This window comes from Mauremys mutica, chromosome 6 (genome assembly GCF_020497125.1).
Source record: "Mauremys mutica isolate MM-2020 ecotype Southern chromosome 6, ASM2049712v1, whole genome shotgun sequence".
In the NCBI taxonomy this organism is placed as follows: Eukaryota; Metazoa; Chordata; order Testudines; family Geoemydidae; genus Mauremys; species Mauremys mutica.
In genome coordinates, this window is record NC_059077.1 from 40,622,125 (window position 1) to 40,642,954 (window position 20,830).

General features: G+C 40.6%; 1 protein-coding gene and 1 long non-coding RNA gene across 3 annotated transcripts in view; one reads left to right on the top strand and one right to left on the bottom strand.

Moving 5' to 3' along the window:
• The window catches only part of MAST4 (microtubule associated serine/threonine kinase family member 4), a 410,096-nt gene that overhangs the window by 355,820 nt on the left and 33,446 nt on the right, over positions 1-20,830 (top strand). Inside the window, exons 13-14 of one of the 2 annotated variants that reach the window (XM_045020986.1) lie at positions 4,351-4,412; positions 12,436-12,521. In XM_045020986.1, the coding sequence (XP_044876921.1) occupies positions 4,351-4,412; positions 12,436-12,521 (148 nt within the window). Of the gene's footprint in view, positions 1-4,350; positions 4,419-12,435; positions 12,522-20,830 lie in introns of both variants that reach the window. The other variant, XM_045020987.1, reaches the window with a different exon arrangement.
• Positions 111-20,759, bottom strand: LOC123372683. The gene is made up of 3 exons (XR_006580404.1): positions 20,395-20,759; positions 2,214-2,293; positions 111-519 (listed from the first exon to the last, which is right to left on the bottom strand). It is a non-coding gene; the product is annotated as an uncharacterized LOC123372683 (long non-coding RNA).

A 20,830-nucleotide genomic window follows, 5' to 3' on the forward strand; every position in this document is an offset into this window, starting at 1 on the left:
GAAATCTTCCATAGGAAATGAACTCTTCTCCTGTAGCGAGGGGCTATAGTGCAAACGGCACTCCAAATCGAGGGAAGGATTCTACTCCCCATACTTCATCATTCCCAAGAAAAACAGGATGCAGATCAATTATCGTTCTATGCCAGCTAAAAGTTATTATTTGAAAATCAAAATTTTGCGTGGTCACACTGACATCAATAATATCTTCTCTGGAGGAGGGCATGTGGTTCGTGGCTCTTGATGTGAAAAAATGCTTATTTTCATGTGGACAATCATCCATTCCACAGAAGGCTCTTCAGATTCCTTAGGAGCACTTTCAGGTCAGAGTACTCCTGTTTGGGATAGCTACAGTACCCCGCATTATCTTTGCGAAGTTCTTCTAAGTGGTGGTGGTCCAGATGAGAGTAAACAGCTATATTGTCTTCCTGTACATGGACGATTAGCTACTAACAGGCAAATCCAGTCCAGAGTCCAGTCAGTGACCACATTCTTACTCTCTCTTCTGGCATCCTTGGGACTCTGCATAAACAAAGAAAAGTCCACTTTTTAGGAGTCTTTTTAGGAGCAACCCTAGACTCGATCTCAGCGAAGGCCTGTCTTCCTATGGACAGATTCTAGGCTGCGAACAGCTGATATGACCAATTTCCCATAGATCTCCTTCCGTCAAGGTCTGTCTAGGCCACGTGACCTCATGTACCTACATAACCTCATTCACCAGACTTCTGTTACCCGAAGGCCTGACTCTGGTCAATTTACTCACCAAACAGAAACAATATGAATACCAAGGTAACAATCTATACTAAGATCACAGCTGCTCTCGTATGTTAGACAAACCTGAAACAACTGCACACGGGAGTCCCTTTCCTTCCACCCACACCCAACATGACCATAATCACAGACACATCCCTCATAGGGGGAGCCCACATTGCGCAAGGCATATAGTTTTCTGGGGATGGGGAGGGGCAGGATATATATCAATCTACTGGAGCTGAGGGCAATCCATTCAGCTTGCAATTCATTCTTTCCACTTGTATGTTCTCCTCATGTCCAGATAACATCAGACAACATGACAACAGTCTTCTGCATAAACAAGGCAGAGACAAATCTCTTCCTCCCTGTATAGAGGTAATCAGTTTATGGCATTGGTGCATCAGGAACCACATACCTTCCAGGTGCACAGAACTCTGCGGTGGACAATCTCAGCAGACATTTCTGTACAGACCATGAATGGGAGATATGCATTTCTGCGCTGAATGATGTTCCTGCTTGGTAGTGAACGCCATCCTGGGATCCATTCGCCTCCCAGATGAACAAGGTACTCCATCTATAACTGCTGTAGAGCAGCACTCAGCCTGGAATCCAGGGCAATGCCCTCCTATTTTCCTGAACATACCACCTAAGATACACCTTTCCTCCTGTCCCACTGCTACCACTGTGAAAGATTCATCACGACAAAGCTTGAATCATTCTCATGGCAACCAACTGACTCAGATAGTTCTGGTTTCCGGTTATCTTACAAATGTCAATCTGTCCTCCCATAAGCATCCGTCCCTTCCCAGATCTGTTAACTCAGGAGAATGTCAAGATCAAACATCCCAGCCTGTACCCTCTTCAGCTTATGTCCTGGTATTTGCATGAGCATCAGACCTAGAGCATTCATGTTCAGAGGCCGTTCAGTCTATCCCCAGTCAAAGCAGAAAAGGCTCTAGAAAATGCTATTTAACTATATGGAGGCATTTCTCTATCTGGATGCAACAGAACCAGTTATCCCCAGAGTCAGCAGGTAATCCTACTATTTTGGACTATCTCCTGTCCCTGAAGACTTGAAGGCTTCCCATAGGTTCACTGCATGTCTGTCTAGCAGCCAGCAGTGCCTTCCATCCTCCTGTAAAAGGCCACTCCATTTTTACTCACCCAACAGCAATTAGATTCCTGAAAGGTCTCATTAGGACCTTCCCACCAATGGTGAAATCAAAACTGCAATGGGAACTCAACCTTGCACTCTCCATATTTGCCAGACCACCCTTTAGCCATGTTTTCAGTGCGCCACCTGTTCATGAAGGTCACCTTCTTAGTCACTGTCACATCACCCAGACGCATGAGTGACTTGCCATACACCATATTTCATAAGGAGAAGGTTTCCCTTCAACTCCACTTGAAATTCATCCCCAAGGTAATTTCTGAGTTTCACATGAGTCAAGCTATTCACTTACTGGTATTCTTTCTGAAAGCTCAGTTTTCCAGTGGGAGGAGACTTCACTCTCTCAACATCAGATGGGCTTTGATTTTCTATCTGCAAAGAACAAAACTCAATTGGGAAACCACCAAGGTTATGTATCGGAGCTATCACAAGGACCAGTATTATCTGCTCAGAGACTCTCTAAGTGGATCTCTGGCTGCATCATTCTTTGTTATCAGTTGGCGTGTATTCCTCCTGATGGGGTGAGGGCCCATTCTACTAGAGCACAAGCAACCTCAACAGTATCTTTTTGAAAAGTGCCTATGCTGGATGTTTGTAGGACAGCTACCTGGAGCTCCATCCATACCTTCATGAAACGTTACGCCTCAGTCTAGGCCTCTTCTGCAGATGCAACAGTTGGAACAGCAGTTTTACAGACATCTATATCAACTGCATCCTTGCAACTCCCTATCCACCCTCCCCCATTTGACTACTGCCAACCAGTCAGCCACATGTGGAATATACATAGAAGCCAACACTCAAAGGAGGAATGGCGGTTACTTATCTATAACTGGAAGTTCTTTGAGATGTTTGTTTCCTATCTGTATTCCATTACCAGTGCTCCTTCTCCTCTATTTCAGATCTTAACAGATTTGCAGTAAGAGGAGGAAGTAGGTTGGCAGTGCTCTGCACTGCCCCTTGTTTCAGAGCACAAGGAGTGCAACGGCACAGACCAATGGACACTGCTTGCTAGAAATCTCCAGTCTCAGGCATGTGGTGTGCATACATACCAGCATGTGGAATACGGGGGAGAGGGGACACACATCTTGAAGAACTGCCAGTTACAGATAAGTAACCTTTATTTCTGCAGGATAGTGAAAGCTAAGATGAGCTATTTGATTATTCAGTATATATTTCTCCATTGCCTTTCATGGTAGAAACAATTAAGATGAATATTAGAGAGACAAGGTGGGTGAGGTAATATCTTTTTTATTGGACCAACTTCTGTTGGTGAGACAAGTTTTCAAGCTTACACAGAACTTTTCTTCAGGTTTGGATTAATCGTGATTCTGTCAGCAGGTCCGACTTAGGCTCAGACCCTGCAGATCTGTTCCTTTGGCGGCAATGACAGTGGTGTTCAATGACCAGCTAGCATCATTAAAACAAAGTATCATTTATTTAGAGCACAAGTATTACAGAGCAAACATATCTTAAAAACAATTAAACACACTATGTGAGTGTCTAGTTTACCAGGTGGTTAACATTTTCCACATAGGGCCCCTAGTAGGACTAGCTTCCGTAGACTCTTCCCAGTGCATCTCTGTGTCGGCTTGTCTCTTTGTCTCGCTGTCTCTGGACAGTCCTTGGTGACTCACCTCCCTTCACAGGAATCGCTTTTTAATTGTTTTATCCCTTAGATCTGGTAACTCCCAGCTCTGGCAAACCAAGGTTTACAGCATACTTGAGACAGGATACAGGATCTTTTAAGCCAACAGTTTGCCCCATTGTCTTTCAAGTGTCTACTGAAATGATCATATTTAGGAAGCCTTTGTGTTACTTCCTTGTATACTGTTCCCACAGCCCTGTCCTGTTAGATCAATACATTCCCACAGGGAAGTTTTATAACTTCCTCTCACTATACAGTAACTTCCTCTCACTGCCCCAGGCACATACGGGGTTCATAAAGTTGTTACATCTCAGTATTCATAACATTATGAATTGGGGGTGAGGGATAGCTCAGTGGTTTGAGCATTGGCCTGCTAAACCCACGGTTATGAGTTCAATTCTTGAGGGGGCCATTTAGGGATCTGGGGCAAAAATCTTTCTGGGGATTGGTACTGCTTTGAGCAGCGGGTTGGACTAGATGACCTCCTGAGGTCCCTTCCAACCCTGATATGCTATGATTCTATGATTATTACATAGCAGCTCCATTTCTGTCACAGAAGGATTCATAAAGGTATTCGACAACAGGTCAGAATTTCCAAAAGGGGATTATCTTCCTAAGCTGGAGAAGTTAACTGAATTTTAAAGGTCATTTAACCACTAATATAGGTAATACAACACTTGTTAACTCTCCATTCCAGAGAAGTGACTTTTTCAAGGTTTAGTTTGGCACTTGCTTCTGTTTGCTATATGTATTCTAAAATGAAGTTTCTATCCTTTGTTTTCAGAAATAGCTCAGCTAGCTAACTATGACAGTGGCACAGCAGAAACTCCAGAAACAGATGAATCAGTAAGTGTAAGTCTTCCTGTTACAGTGGTAGTGGCTGATGTTTTTAGCATATCAGTTCTAAAAATACAATGATGTGTTAATTGCGTTGTTTCATTACATTGTCTAGTAGATTTTTTTACATGGCTGGCTGAACAGAATATAGGTTAACTTGTAAACTAATGTCAACGTGCATAACTGATTAAAGATAGCAACAAGCAATAGCCCAGTTATGCCTTCTGTTTTCAGGAAGTTGTAATTTTCACCATTTTCATAAAGTCACTAATATTTACTTCTGTGTATGGAGTTAGCTATTGCTAGAGACTCGCTTGTTCTCTTGTTACCTTTTACATTTCTGCTTAATCACTGTATTTTTTTTTCTCTTTTTGAAAAGGATTTAAAAATCCCTCCAAAACTAAAACTAGAAATTTTTGCACAGACTTTTTAAGTGCTCCACTTACACAGCGATCCAAAATTTAAGAGGGTGTAATGCACTGAACAGATAAATGTCAGCAGGTTAAAGTGGTAGATTTGGAAATTAAGATCTGTGAGTAGGAAGATTGTGCATTGAATTGAAAAGATGTTTTGTTGCACCTTGAAGTTACATATTGTGACGATATTCTACTAGGGCTGTGGGTAGTAATAAGTAATATAAAATAATCCTTTGCAGTGACTTGTTTAAATTGCCCAACATAGAATAAAAGTCAGTGAAGATGACTGGAATTACCGGTGTGCTTAAGGGCAGAATTTGGTCCATTATAATAAAAAACAAACACCTATACATTTTTCTTCTAAACAAATAAACCATAGAGAAAACAGAGGTAGGATTACAGTGCAGCTTTGCAGCAAAAAACAAAACAAAACAAATGCCTTTGGGCTGCATACATAATTCAGTTCAGTAATAGTTAATTGGCATGACAAGCTGTACAAGTATTGCTAGCGTGTAAAATAGAATCCTCAGGTATCTGATGAAAATACTTCCAGTATTTCCAGGAAAAGGCCTCAGACTGTGTCTGGGGGTTTTTCATCTTATGATCATTCTTGATTTGGTGGCAGGATGCCATCTACAAAGGGTTCAGGTGCTGTGACACGGAGGTAACTGTACCTTTCTATACACCTTTGGTCCATCTGCATCTGAAATATTGCATAGTTCTGGGCACTTAATTATCAGAAATATACTGACAAACTGGACAGATGTTAAAGAGGAATAAAAAATATATTAAGGGGCTGGACTTACTGAATTATGCAGAGTGACTAATGGTTAAATATGTATCAGGTTACATATCAGGAAACACTTCATGATAGTGTATTGTGTTAGTCTCTGGAATAATCACCCAGGGGACGTGGTGGAAACCACGTTCCTTAGCAAATGTAAAACTAGACTGTCCAAAACACTCATAAATGTGTAATTAGGAACAGTCTTGTTGTGGCAAGCAAATGAATTAAATGACTTAATAGGTCTTCACTTCCAGCTCCAGATTATATCGTTCTGTTAGCATGCCTAGTTGCTTTCATGTACTGTGATGTTATATATACCCTATTTGTGCAAAATGGTTGCTTTTTCCCCACTGCCTCCTGTCCTTTTCAAAATACCCAGACCAACACCAATGTTGGTCCTTCCCCTTTCAATGGGGGATATCCTCAGAGGTTCCGAAGACCTACAAGTTGCAACTTGGCAAGACAGGAAAGCAAGGCTAATTCATTTAGTGCTGCCACACTGAGCCATACCCACCTGGGATAGGTTAAAATAATTAGATGTTTACCACTCATACCACAGTGCTACTTGATGTGTTGGGGGTACATGTTGGTTGAGAACTCTCTGGAAATATCCTGAGCCCTTTGTGAAGGAATATACATACCAATTCAGACATACTCTTGGGAACTAAAACCTCCTCCCATCTGGCATATCAGACCTATTTTGAGGAAGGATATGGGGGAGAGAGTTCTTCACTAAATCTTGGGGCCCAATTGAGTGGCTTCCCCGAGGTTCAACATTTATTTAAACTGGTCCTGCAGGAAATGAAAAAATTGCTGAGCACATAAACAGCAAATCAAGTAGGAAGAAGGATTTCTTTATCATACATATAGGAAAGCTTTATATCATTAAGTATCCCCAAACTTAATTAAGAGTTAAGTTTCCCAGTGGTGCCTCACACCTTTCCAGAATGTCGAGGTCAGCTACACTTCAAACCCTGGCAACTAGGATATGAAGAGTTGAGATACATGCCACCCCTACAATGTAACCTTAACTCTATCCTCTGTGCATACTGGTCTTTTCATTTTCTACAGAACATATGAGCACTTTAAGACATAGTCTTGACATTTCTCTTTGCTAAGGCAAAACTGGGGTTTAGGTCAAGCATAGTGAAAAGGAACTACCTGTCCTACACTCAAGCACTGGGCCTTCTCCACACAAACCACCCCAGACTTGCAAAATGCAACCTCCCCGCCCCGTCACTCTTTCCCCTGATGATTTCTTCCAAGATAGTGCCTTCACTTATCCCCTACTTAGCCCCAGAAATCACTCTCATGTATGCCACCACATTATTGATAATCCCCAGGACAAGTACAGCCCTATGCACCACTGCTAACTCAACCTACAGAACTTTGTGCTGAAATGAGGCATATTTGATCCCTTTGATGTCCTTGTGCACATCTCAGAATAGCTGTGCCAATATGCTCCAACAAATCCCTCCGCCGTTCAATACAACTACACTGACACTGTTGGAGTGCATGTCAATAAATGCTAGAATTCAAATCTGTGGAGCACAACATAAACAACACATTCTCTTAGTCCTTTCCTGATGTCTGTTTATTATGGTAAATTATTCCCACCCCATGTACTGAACAGGGGTGGCCCTAAACTAGCTGCCAGCAACTAGTGCCCTAGGCAAACCATACAATCGACACCCCAAACCCCAAGGCAGATATAGGCTAAGGTTTTTGGTTAACTGGGAAACATTTTGCCCCTTTTTTTCCTTTTAATGTTTTTTAAGCATTTTTTTTTAAATAGAGGCTTAATTATTTGGTTTGTCCGTCCATCCTTTTGTCCAACCAATGTTTCTGAGATGAGATAAAATAGAGACATGAAATTTTCAGAATAGATTTGTACATGACAGCTAGATAATATTTCAGTCCGATTTCAAATAAAAATGCAGTACAAATGTTAATTATAATTTTTATTATTACAAATCCAAAATTATCCATTACGCTATCCTGCTTTAACTGCCATTACCACCACACCCAGGACAGAAAGAAATAAGAAAATTCTTCATGAACTTTAACCTGTATTTACAAAACACTCCAAATAAAGAATACTCTGTGCTCTTAAAACATGACTTTTCTTGCTTTAAGTCACTAGTTCTTTTAGATCCAGTTTTCCAGCTATTTCATGCTCTTTTGACATTGTGGCAAGTCCAACAAGTGTCTCTTGCACCATTGTTGAACACAGATATGTTTTTATCAATTTTAACTTTGAGAAGCTATGTTCCCCACTAGTTACGGAAACTGGAAAGTTAAAAGAATGCATAGAGCTATAAAAATGTTTGGAAAACTGTGAGTTTATTTTCACAAACAAACTTCAGTACTTCTTCTGGAGTGGAATGTTTAAGTCATCTTGAAAAAGCCTGATGCTCACTACACAAAACTGTAGCATCAATGTCTTTTGAATTTTCGTGAGTGAATGCCGACTCCAGTTTTAAACAAAATTCTCTTATCTGTTTTGCTGTTTTCTTTTGCAAGCTGTGTATATCATATAGAAAGCCAAATACTGACTCTAGCTGCTGCATCTGTTGAAATCTTTCGTCAACCGAGTGAATAGCAGTATCAAGGACTGCGAAGTAGAAATTCACTTTGAACCTTTGTTTTAGGTTCTGAATGGGTGTCTCTCGTCCTTCATACAAAAACTGCTGTTTCTTTTGCCAAATGCGAACTGGCTCTGGTTCAAATTCTGTCAGAAAGTCTATTTCTTCAGCAAGCTCGAGAGAATCTACCAGTGTTCTTCTGAACCCTTTATCACAGCTGAATTCCTCCAGAATATTTTTAGTTTGCTCCACTTTTTGAATAGCAGAATGTATGTTCAAGTTCTTTTCCTGAAGCTGCTTACTAGTGAGGTTAATCTTGAAAAGGATATTATGACACAAAATGAGTGAAGTCACAAATTTGAACTTGGAAAGGCCATTTACAAGAGCTTCTGCATCTGAAAGTGCTGTATTGCCATATGATCCAGTAAAGGTAGTAGTATCAGAAATTTCAGTTAGGGCATCATAAATGTTTCCAAGTTCATAGGAGGCTTCAAAGCATCAATGAGTCTGACAAGACCCATCTTGTCTAAGTGGTTTCACAGTTAGAGAATTCACATGGTGAATCAGAATCTCCCAACGACATGTTGAGCCTGAGAAAAACACATAAACACATTGCACCAGGTCAAAGAAACTGCTTGCCTCCAAACAGCATGTAGCACCATCATTGACAAGCAAATTCAGAGAATGCGCACTGCAAGGAACGAAAAAGGCCATAGGATTGAGTTCCATCATTCTCCTTTGCACACCATTGTCTTTACCCTTCATATGACTCCCATTATCATAGCCTTGGCCATGTACGTTTTCAACAGATAATGACATTGTTTCAAGCTCTTGTAGAATAGTTTCAGTCATAAATGTTCCAAATCATCTCCTTCAGTGGTACAAAACCCAAAAAAAAGTTCCTTTATGAGCACTTCAACATTATTGTCATCTGCAGACTTCTCCATATCCACAAAACGAATGATCATTGTCGTTTGTTCAACATGACTCACTTCAGGTGTACAGTCTAGTATTATTGAAAATTATTTTGCAGAATGGGCAGCTTCTACAATTTTCTTTTTAATGGCATTTTCTAGGATTTGAATCAGTTCATTCTGCATATTTTTTCCTAAGTAATGAACCTGTGTTTCATGATCAGTTATTTTATGTAGATGCTCTTTCATGACTGGATCAAACAAAGCTAGGTATTAAACAAATTTTAAAAAGTTTCCATTATCTGGAGTGTGTAATATTTCCTTTCTACTGTGGCCATGAAATGCTAAATTTTGTCCACCGAGAACTCTTACTAAAGCAATCAGATGCTCTAATATTTGTTGCGAATATTCTTCTTTTTCCTTGATCACACGTAAATTTTCTTCATTGATAGTTTTTCCTTTTTTCATTCATAATTCAAGTTCTTTCCCATTTTGAAAACATTACAAATGTTCTGTACTTCTTTCATGTGAAGAGAGAATTGAAGATATGTTTTCCAGTCCTTCGAACCATTTTCAGTAAGTGATGTACCAATTGCTTGATTTCTAAACAACTTGCAGCAAAAGCAAAACAGAGTCCTTCGACACTGAATATTGTAACTAGTTTTGATGCATTTCTTCCCCATTAATGAGTTTCCTTTTGTAATGCTGAGCAGAGAATTTTCTTTTATTTCCATCCTTAGGGAAGGGAAATTCATGAATTTGTTCGGGTCCATGTTCCACAAGAATTTCCACTGTCATCACATCTGGGCCATGAAGCTGGGTCCCCATGCTCTAACTTGTTTGTAACTTCCTCATCCTTTCTTCCTTCTACTTCATTTACTTCAATTTCTGCATGTGTCTCTGAAGGAGAATACATTTTCTCCACTTCCATATCAGTCTGATGCTGTGAGCTGCCTTCATCTAGAAGTAAGTTTCCATTATCATGCGTTTCCAAACTGCTTTTTTGTGGATGAGAGCTATCCTTATCTCAAAGTAATATATCTTCATCTCGATGTTCCAAACTGCTTCCATACGGATGTAAGCTAACCTCCTTTCCAAGTAAAATTCCTTCATATGGATGCTGTGAACTGCTTCCATCTTTATTTGGATTAAAGAGAAGATATTTCAGGGAGGATCCCTGCGATTTTGCTTGGTCCTTTTCCTTCTTGGCCTTTCGTTTACGATACTCCGCTCCTGAGGGCTTTCTTTTTCCTCTTTCTGCCATGGAGCATTTGAATATTGTTATGTTCTGTGCTCCCGACTGTAAGCATTATAGCGTTAAGGATGGCTGACACCCCCACCACATGGTTGGCGATTTAAACCACATTGCAGCCATCCCAACATGTCTTTTCACTGCTTAAAGTTTCAATGATTAGTAACATACACTCACTTATCTATTAAAACAGTTAGTTACAGCATTTACACAGAAACAAAATGACCTTTTTCAATGTTATAACCCAACACCAGTTGTTTGGAAAGTAATCCCCTTCCTCATGGTTACCTGCTTGGAGTGTCACTTTCGTAGCCTATTAAGCATTAACTCTATTACTTTTCTTTTATGGACCTTCTTTATTGCATGTGAACCAGTTATAACAAAGAAAAGTTCATAATTATACAGCCTGATAATAACACTTAAAGATACTCACATTTTGGATTTATAATGCTGAAAGACATTATTCTTTATTCTTTGGCACCAAGAAACACAATTTTCCATAGTATTCGCTCGATTCTTAACCATCTACCTGCGACGTGTGTTAAAATGACCGTTTGACATGCATCAACTCGCAATCTCTCAGCTCTACATGAATTTCTGGCTATGCGACCTTGATGTATATTCGAGTTAGGTGTCACTAGCATTGCAGCTCTTGCCACTAGTGAATGTGTTTCACTGTGGCTGATTTATTGCTTATCAAAATTGCAGAGTGGGAAATCTTGACCCCACGTCACAAATTGGAAAAAAAAAATCACTAAAATATTTTTTTTGCAGTAAATAAAAGATTTGACATATTAATAAATTCTCAGACATGTAGAGAAATGAATTATAATTAATATTCTCTCCGTACGTGCACAGGAATTTAAATAATTATATCTTCGTTATTTTATTTGTATTTTATTAATCTTTTTCCTTTTTTTTTTTCCTTTAATTTTTAATTTGATTTTTTCCTCAAATTTGGCACCCCATTTAACTGGACACCCCTAGGCGACCGCCTAGTTCACCTATATGGACGGGCCATCCCTGGTACTGAACCATTCTTAGTGGCTGTTGCCAGTTCCAGGGGGCAGGGTTAAGGTTGTGTTGTGGGAGTGGCCAAACTTTATATTTCCTGGTTTTCAGAGATTTGACATCCTGGAAAGATGTGATGCACCATTGGGCAATCTTAACTTTAACTCTGCATTAATGTTTTGGGCACTTAATTGTCAGCCTCCCCATGTACCACAGCCCAGCTTTCTGCCTCCATTTCTTCTGGTTCTTTGGCAATGATTACCCCGGTCACAAAATGTAGTGTTTAGTCTCTTCGCTGCTTTACATAATCTCCTCATCTCCAATCTCTCTGCCAGTCCAGTCCAGCCCAGTTTTCCTATCTCAGCCCTCCTCCCTAGGGAGAGGTGAGTGTTGGCGAGGGCCCCACACGCTGAGGAGCTGGAGAGAGGATTCAGGGACTGCCATGGAAGCAGTGAGAACGTTTTTGGAGCAGGGGAAAACATGAGGGGGAGCATGAATGTTGGGAGTTTTGGGGGACAGAACTGACGCCTCCTAGTATGCCCCACTGCATAGCTCTGAACTCCTCCTTTCTACCCCACTCTTCCCTGTGCTGCTCCAACACCTCTCCACATACCTCTCTGCTCTGACCTCCCATATTAGTCAATTAGTTCATCCATCCTTTGTTAGTTCATCCTGACCTATACATCAAGGATCAGATTTACAGAAGTGCTTAGGCACCTAAGTGCCTAAGCTGGTTCAGTGGCTATCTTCATCCCTAGCTGGCTAAATATTTTTGTGAATTTGGCCCCATGTATGTCTGCCAGCACCCCACCACAGAGGTGACTGGATTAATAGATGCAGAATAGCATATAACTTTCTGATGGAATAACAGCTTGTTTCAGAGCCTTCTCTGTCCCCTGACCAGTTGAGCTGTGGCTGATTGGCCAGAGCCAAAAGAACACTCCATCATGGTTTTGATGAGCATGTTGCAGCCTGAGGACAGTAAAGCATTTTTTCTGTTTTATATATGTCTCTAGAGTGTTAACTTTGTTCTCTTTCCTTTTTTTTTTTTTTTTTTTACTTAAAAGAGCTCTAATACATCAGTGAAACTCCGGAGGAAACCTCGTGAAAGCGATTTTGAAACAATTAAACTGATTAGTAATGGAGCTTATGGGTGAGTAATCCATGAGTGTAACAGCTCTTCTGCATTTTGTTTGTGCATAATTTCCAATTATTTCTTACTGTAAACAGCAGGGAGGGGCGTGTGAATGTGTGTGTGCGCACCCATGTGTGCCTGGGTGCTTTTCTAATTCTGATTTCTAGTCCAAATGTATTTCCTATGTTATTACTGACAGTTGTGATATACAAGAAACATTTGAGCTTTCTGCAAACTGGTGCTAGTCAGTAACAAAATCCAGTATAGCCAGCATACTGCAGTGTCTCAAATTAAGATAATGTATATTCTCACCGAAAAAGATGCTTGGGAACCTGTAGAATTAGATGCCACATGAAGCTAAAGATGAAATGTTAAAATGGAGTTTTGAAGAAAATTTAAAGTCTTAGCTTAATATTGAAAGCAGAATTTTTTTCAAAATTTGAAATGGAGTATAATTGAATCTGTAAGGAGTACACTGTAAAATATTGTTCCTGCCCTAAAAACATAGACACTGTTTTAAATGAATACATAAAATATTTTTTCCCAACTGAAAATAAATTTATACCAGTCTGTTTAAACCAAAGATGCCTGAATGATATCAGTTCTCCATTGGTAGTTTGTCAGTTCAAGAGCCTCGCTTGCCTGGATAAAAATGAAGACCACTCCTCTTTCATTTGGATATGCAACACATGGTGATTGCATGTCCCAGCATGTGATGCTCTATCTTGGCAATGCCATGCTGCTCGGATTAAGATCAGACATTGCATGCTGTGCCCTGTGGTCTTTTTTGGGCTCCACCTCTGTACATGAAAGAATTAAGGCAGGTTCATAGATCCAAACTCCTGTGCAAGGAGAGGCTCAAAAAATGGACTCAAACGATTTGGGTCAAACCTATGGTGGTTAAGGAGCCCACTAACAAAGAAAGTTGGCTCTGCAATGGGATGAGGAGCTGTTTCCTGGTCCTGACCTCCTCATGCTGATTCTAGCCCTTTCTGCTCTCAGCCAGAATGTGGCAGCTGCATTATACGACTGAGTGCTCACTGCAGAATTCCTGAATGGAATGTAAAAGAGGGAGCCACTACTATAGTCTACCTTCCTATTCAGTCCAGTGGAACCTCATGCTGACTTTTAATGGCTAGAGGCTTGAGGTCACAGCTAATGTGCCTCTCTGGTCACAGTTAGTTAGTTATTTCTTTGTTGTGACGCATCGACCAAGGGAGTAGGAGTATTTCGGGCTGCAGCTAATTCACCCTTCATGCCAGTGACAGTCAGTCACTATAGTGCATACAGTGGCTATTGTCTGTCCCCAAACTTGCTTACATGGCTCAGCAAAAAGCCTGAAGAAAATATAGCATAATTTTCATTAAAATTACATAAAAATCCAAACACAGCTCTCAGTACTCAACCTCACACAAATCATCCCCTCAATGATTTTCCCCTAGGCACCTCATCGCCACATATTCAATTCTTGCAATTGCCACAGTACTTCAAAAAGGTCCTTTTCACAGCAGGAATCAGCTGCTGCCACCCCTGTTTCACCAGTGCATGCGTCTCTCTCTCTCCTTCCCCTGACAGCTGCTCCCTCTTTTCATCTTGTCCCCAATTTTCTCATTGGAGGAGGGGGAAGATAGGGAAGGCATCAACTTGGCCAGCAGGTGAAGAACAAAAGAGAATCTTAGCCATTGTACCCACCCAACCTTGGAGTGATTCCTGGTGAGGAGAGGAAAAGAGAGATGGGGCCAGGAACCCTGAGCCTCCATCCAAAGGGCAAACGTTAGGCAGGTCTGTCTGTGCCTCATCCTCCTTATATTCTTAAGAGCCTCAGCCAGTCATAGAGCAACATATTGCAGAGAGCCACCTCTAGTCCAGAGCAGACCGAGGGCTTGGCTACACTTACAAATTTGCAGCGCTGCAGCAGGGTGTGAAAACACACCCTCTGCAGCGCTGCAAATTGCGGCGCTACAAAGCGCCAGTGTAGTCAAAGCCCCAGCGCTGGGAGCCACACTCCCAGCGCTGTCCGTTATTCCCCACAGGGAGGTGAAGTACGGACAGCGCTGGGAGAGTTTTCTCCCAGCGCTGGCGCTTTGACTACACTTAGCGCTTCAAAGCGCTGCCACGGCAGCGCTTTGAAATGCAAGTGTAGCCAAAGCCCAAGTTTCATAGAACTGTAAAGCCAGAAGGGACATTTATGATCATCTAGTCTGGCCTCCTGCGTAACACTGGCTGAATTTCACCGAGTAATTTGAAGCAAGCCTAATAACTTGTGGTTTCAAATGAATTCAGGCTAAAATGTGTGAAACCTTTGGGATTCACAGATGTTTTCATGAATAAACCAGTGGCTGTCAAAATGTTCTCCAGCTGCATATAATGGGACCCCACACATCACAAACTTTCATAGAGAAATTAGTACTGTGTTCTGTTCTGTTGTATGTGGTGGTGTGAGAACCAATGTAGAATAGAGTACTGGTGGCGGGATATACAAACCCCACACTGGTAAGGAAGGGCTCAAGCAGCAACTCTGGGCCCAGGTGGACTCACTCTGCCATACCTGTAAAGCATTCATGTCTTGGAAGAGGAATTCATAAGCATCTTTCTGGTTAGATTTCCATTCCGCTTTACAAGGTAGGAAGTAGATTAATTTGCATTGACATTTTTCAGGCATTTAGTGTGATTAGTTGACTTGGCAGCATGTGATTGGTTGATTTACTGTACATTTATTATCAGCACGTTTAAAGGGTAACATACCACTAGTACCTGAATTCCTCTTATCCTCTGTATGAAATGGAATATAATTAAGCAATAATGTCTGTTGCATCTGTGGATACAAAGCAATATACTTCCTCATAAGCATTTATTACAGTATATTACAAGTATAAACAGCTGAAATTAAAGTTATTGTTATTATGCTACACGGATTTTTTTTCTCTTCCAGTGTTTTTCCACTTCATTAACTTTCTGAAGTAATCTAAATATGTGTGAATTCTGCCTGTGCTTCACTGATTTATTCTCAGGAATATGTCACTAGGTGTATTTTGTGATGTGGCTTGTTAATACTTGATTATGTTGTTGTAATATTTCGTTTCTTTCAAGGATGTAGTGAAAGGATTCCTCCTGAACCAAATGTTATCGAGTGCAGTGTTTTTGTTTGGTTAGTTTTGCTATGGATGTTCCTGCCTTCATTAGTGAAGTGAAAGGCTTTGATGATTTGACAGCGTAATTGTTGGTCTTGGCACATTGTAGCAGAGATTTGTCAGATATGTTAAACTTCATGAGTTTAAATTTGAACCATTGTTTTTTTGAAAGTTTGAGCAAATATCTTAGCAGTATTCTGCTTTGTAACTGCTTGAATAAACTCATTTGTAGTGTAATTAAATGACTGTATAGTAGATGAGGTATATCGGGCTTTTGGGAATGATTGGGAATATACAAGAAGTTAAACAAGCTGTGAATCAGTAAACATGTAGGATTCAGGCCAAATCATTAATGGTTTCACAAGCTGTCTATCTTAGACTCTCTCACCAGCCAAAAGGTTTTCCTTTAATGCTCCCTAAATTTTTAATTTTCATTCAAGCAGATTTTCTCCCAATTTTAAAATTTAAAATGGCAACATATAGGAACTCTGTGGTCCACTCTCTGCAGCTGCCATCAGCATGCCTGCATAAAGAAGCTCAATCAATTACATGTTACAGTTAGTTTTATTGGGTGTGTGAACTCCCCATTTGGATTTGGAAGGCAGTTGCTTTAGTTTTGCATAATAGTGCCTGCTTTACGCAATGATATGGTGCCAATTACATCAGTTGAAAAAGGGGTGGTGAATTGAATATTTGGGATGGGTACATGGGATATACTGCCCAAGTGTCTCTCTTTCCCCACTAGTGTCTGATCCATGTAGAGTAAAAAGGCCTAATACTGCTACTAGCTAATCCAGTAATTTCTGTCAGTTAAATGGTAGATGCTAGTATTTTTGGTGTTGAAGGCCCTAGGCTCAGTCCCCACTGAGGACATGTGCATGGTGGAGTCATATCAAAATGGTGGCCCATCTGGGGATTTGAATTCTTGTGCCCTTCAGATACTCAGATGAACGTCCCATAATAAGGGGAGTAACACCCTGGGTAAGTGTCTTGCTTCTCTCCAGTAGATGGTACATAGAGGAGAATAAGATTCTTCTAGTGATACCAGCTATGGAGTTAGCTCAAGTAGTAGAGGCAGATACTTTTGATGCTGAAGGTCTCATTTTCAATCACTGTTAACTGTAGGGCGTGTTGCAAAGTGCTGGAAAATAATTTCTCAATCAAGTGTTTCAATTACTCCCAACCCTCCCTTTTATTTTGGAATGCAACAAATTGGAACTTTCACTGAGATTATTCATTTTATAAAAAATCTGGGCAGTAGTAAAATTGTTTTACACGGCCTTTTACAAACAGTAAAGGTGGGAGGAGATACTCTTAGGGAAGGTTTACACTAAAAGTGTTACATTGGCACAGCTGCTGTAGCGCAGCTGGTGAAGATGCTTTATGCTGAAGGGAGAGCATTATCCCATCAGCATAATTACTCCACCTCTGTGAGAGGCAGAAGCTGTGTCAGCAGGAGAGCATCTCCTGCCGACATAGCGCTAGTGTGTACAGTGCTTAGATTGCTGTAACTTGCGTTGCTTGGTAGAGTGTCTTTTTCACACCCCTGAGTGACGTAAGTTAGATCGACTTAAGCAGTAGTGTAGACCTGCCCGTGGATATTGAGAGATGCCTTTTTCAGCTTCAAGAATAAAAATCTACATGAAGTAGTCAAACAACTTCAACTAGTAGCAGGAGGAAAACAAAATTATTGGGTTTTATCAGAGGGGTAGTTGATCAGTGTTTGAGCATCAGCTAGCTGGAAGATAGCGGAATATCCCTACTTCTAATCTTAAATTATTATCTGTACGCTTATCACATTGACAAACCATAAATCACAGTTGCCCGGATGGTTTCCCTACATCATAGACTACAAAGCCTCAATTCTAGGGTGATACAGAATTCACAAATCTCTTCTCAGGAAACTGTACTTGAAAATGAAGCTGCTAACACTTGAGAGATAGACGCTGTAGCTTTTAAACTGCAACTATAGCAAGGTACCTCATTTTTCCCTAAGGAATTCCAGGTTCTTTGATAAATTAGGGACCCATGTCAAAGAGACTAATGCAGCTTCTCTGGCCTCAAGTACCAAATCTACACCAGGTTACAAAATGGCTCTAATGTGATTGTGGAAGTCGTAATAAGGGCTTTAAACCAGGACTGAAGCGCTGTAGTTATATAAAGGAAACCACATGCTCTTCCTCCTGTGGCACATTTTGAGGCTACCATGTGCAGGAAAAGTCTTCCACAATTAACATCTGCATTTGACTAGGTAAACCTTTTGAAATTTTATTTTTAAATCTCCTTTATCTGTGGGGGTGTATTATCCTCTGCATCTAGCCCAGCCAAGTCAGATTCCAATTTTTTCCAGAGCCAATGTTTCCAGGAAATAATGACAGGATTATTGAAGTAATTAATATTAGAGCTGAAATGAAGCAATATTTGAAAGATCATGTCAGTGATGAGACTTTTTTGGAGGAGTAAACTTCGCTTGTAATTAAATGTAAGATCAATAAAATATAGTTTACTAGTGCAAAACTTTGTCACTAAATATAAATGCTGTTCATCACAGTGAGACAGACCATGCAAGCAAACTCCAGCAGCCATGCCAAGAAGTGGATAGAAAGGAAGGTAAAAAAACCCAAACCCTCAGTTCCAGAAACTAGAGGATTAGAATAATGCCATTCAGAACCGGGAACTCTGGATTGTCCAGCTGATTGAGACAAAATTCTAGTTGAATGCTACTTAGATGAAGTAAAAACAAGTGCAATGTAAGAAATAGGTGCCCCAATGAGTCTCCTAAATGTAGTCTGGATGAAAAAGTATTTACCCTCTGTGCAATTGTGCCCACTTACTGAGTTTCTGGGCACCAAGGAAAATATTTTGGTTTGCAAGCAGTGAATGGGGCCAGGTAAAATTCCTGGTAAGTAATGGGCCAGAACTTCCAGAGTGCTAGAAATAATAGTTTACTTGTGGTAGAATGGCTTGCTGACTTATTGCAAATAAAGCTTATCACTAGGGATTTATGAGTGAGGACGCCCAGAATCTGAGCACTCTTGTAACACCATGTAGACTCTGAATGAGCTTGTATTCCCTTCAGGGTTGACTATTGCACTGGCAGCTTTCCAATGTTGTACAGAGGAGTGTTTGATGGGCTTTTGGGATTAAATATGCATCCCATTTTACATGTTATCATGGTCTATAGCAAGGGTTTTGACCAACATATGGAAAAGTGCTAAAGCAATTGTGTAGCTGCGAAGTAAAATTAAAACCTGTAAATATAGTCTCTCTAAAAGAAATATGATAGCTGGGAAGATTAATATCAAGTGAACTGCATTGGGCTGACCCTTTAAATATGGTCAGTAGGCATAATTAGATGCAAAAGCAGACAAAAATAGTCCATTAATTACAAAAGCGAAGGGATTTCCTGGTATGCTATCTTGGGTTAAGTAGTGTTTGTTCTCATGTTACTAAATCCTTGTGACCTTGTAAAAAAATAAAAAACAAGGAAAGAGCTGGAAGAGAAAGCCAATTGTCTTACCAAAGTCAACTGGGCAGATATCCACTAAGAGGCTGAAGGACAATTTTGTTCTCCACTCCCACTTCATCAATCCCCTCCCGTGTGATGATATATCCCAAGTTTGATCAGCTGTTCATTTTGTACATAGATGCCTCAGCCAATACGTGGGGGGACAATATTGTTTCAGATGCAGTGCTATACATTTCAGGTAATAGCCTGTTAATCAGAAACATCTATCCAAGACGGAAATAAGCTACCACTTGCATTCAAGGAAGGTAGAAATCGTGACTTTGAAATGTATCTCATTGAACAGTTGAGGAATAATCTGTAGTATGCTCCAGGTTTGCCCATCTATAGCAATGACATCTCCGCCGATATCATGAAATAATGAGAGGCTCTCTTTAGCCAGCTGAAGACAAAATGGAGGGGTCTCCCAAGGGTTTAAATAGACTTTCTCTTGTGGGAGGAGACCCCGTCCTCACCCCTATGCAAAGTCCAGCTCCAAGATGGAGTTTAGGAGTCACCTGGGCAAGTCACATGTCCATGCATGACTCTCAGTTTTTACAGGTACCATCCATTGTTTACATGCTACCTTGAAATGTCCTCAAGTAGACTTCTTATGTGGATTGGAGCATTCCAAGATCCATTGTCCTTTAAGTGTTTCTTGATTAGGTACTTAATTTCAACATTCTTTTCTCCAGGAACTGACCAAATGCTCTACTAAGGTTATTTAGAAATCAAGCCAGTACACAGCCAACATTCATAACATTCATAACTTTGAATACAAAAATGATACATGCATACAAATAGAATTAATACATTAGTAGATCATAACCTTTGAGTTATGTTACATGGCATATGTAGCATAAAACACATTCTAAGCATATTTCCATAAAGTCTTATGGGCGGTACCGTCACAGGTGCCTACCTGTGACGTTAAAGGCTGAGGTGGTGGCATAAGGAGGTGTCATATTAATTAGATAAAGGCTCTGATATTAATCATGATGATAATTTGTTTGGCGGGTCAGATATGTTGGATCTTAACTAGTTCCTGTGATGTTGTCTTAAAATTTAAATTATTAGCTGCACAGCTCCATCGATTGTGCAGAAGGAAGCATTTTTATTAAGGCTCAATTTAATAGCTTCCAATTAATATCTATTACCGCATCCTTAAGAGCTCATCTTGCCATGCCTGGCTGAAGGGCAGCTTTTGGAGTCCATCAGGAGTGCTTCATAGGCCCCAATCCTGAAAAGGGAGTACCTGCACAGAGTCCTGCAGAGTTCAGTGAGACTATGTGAATTCCTTGGAAGATCAAGATTTCAGGCAGGTGACAGGATCACTTTCCCACATAAGATGTCAGGAAGGTAACAAGAATGAGAGGGTTGAAGTAGGAAAAAGAGAGGAGGACAAAGGGACAACATTGGTGGACAGAGGCTGAGCTTGACAGGAAATGGGGACAAAGGGAAGGGAGAGGGAGGACAGAAAGAGAGCAAATGGGAAAAGAAGGGGGTTAGAAACTAAGTGAAAGAGAGGGTGGGGACAGAGGAAAATAAATATCAGGGAGGGGTGGGAAGAGATGGAGGAAGAAAAGAAAGAAGCCAACAGGGAGGAGAACTGATCTGTGGAGTTGTGTAACTAACTCTGTTTTTTATTCCACTTGGGAGGGGCATGAAACAGGAGCAGGTCTTTGTAAAAG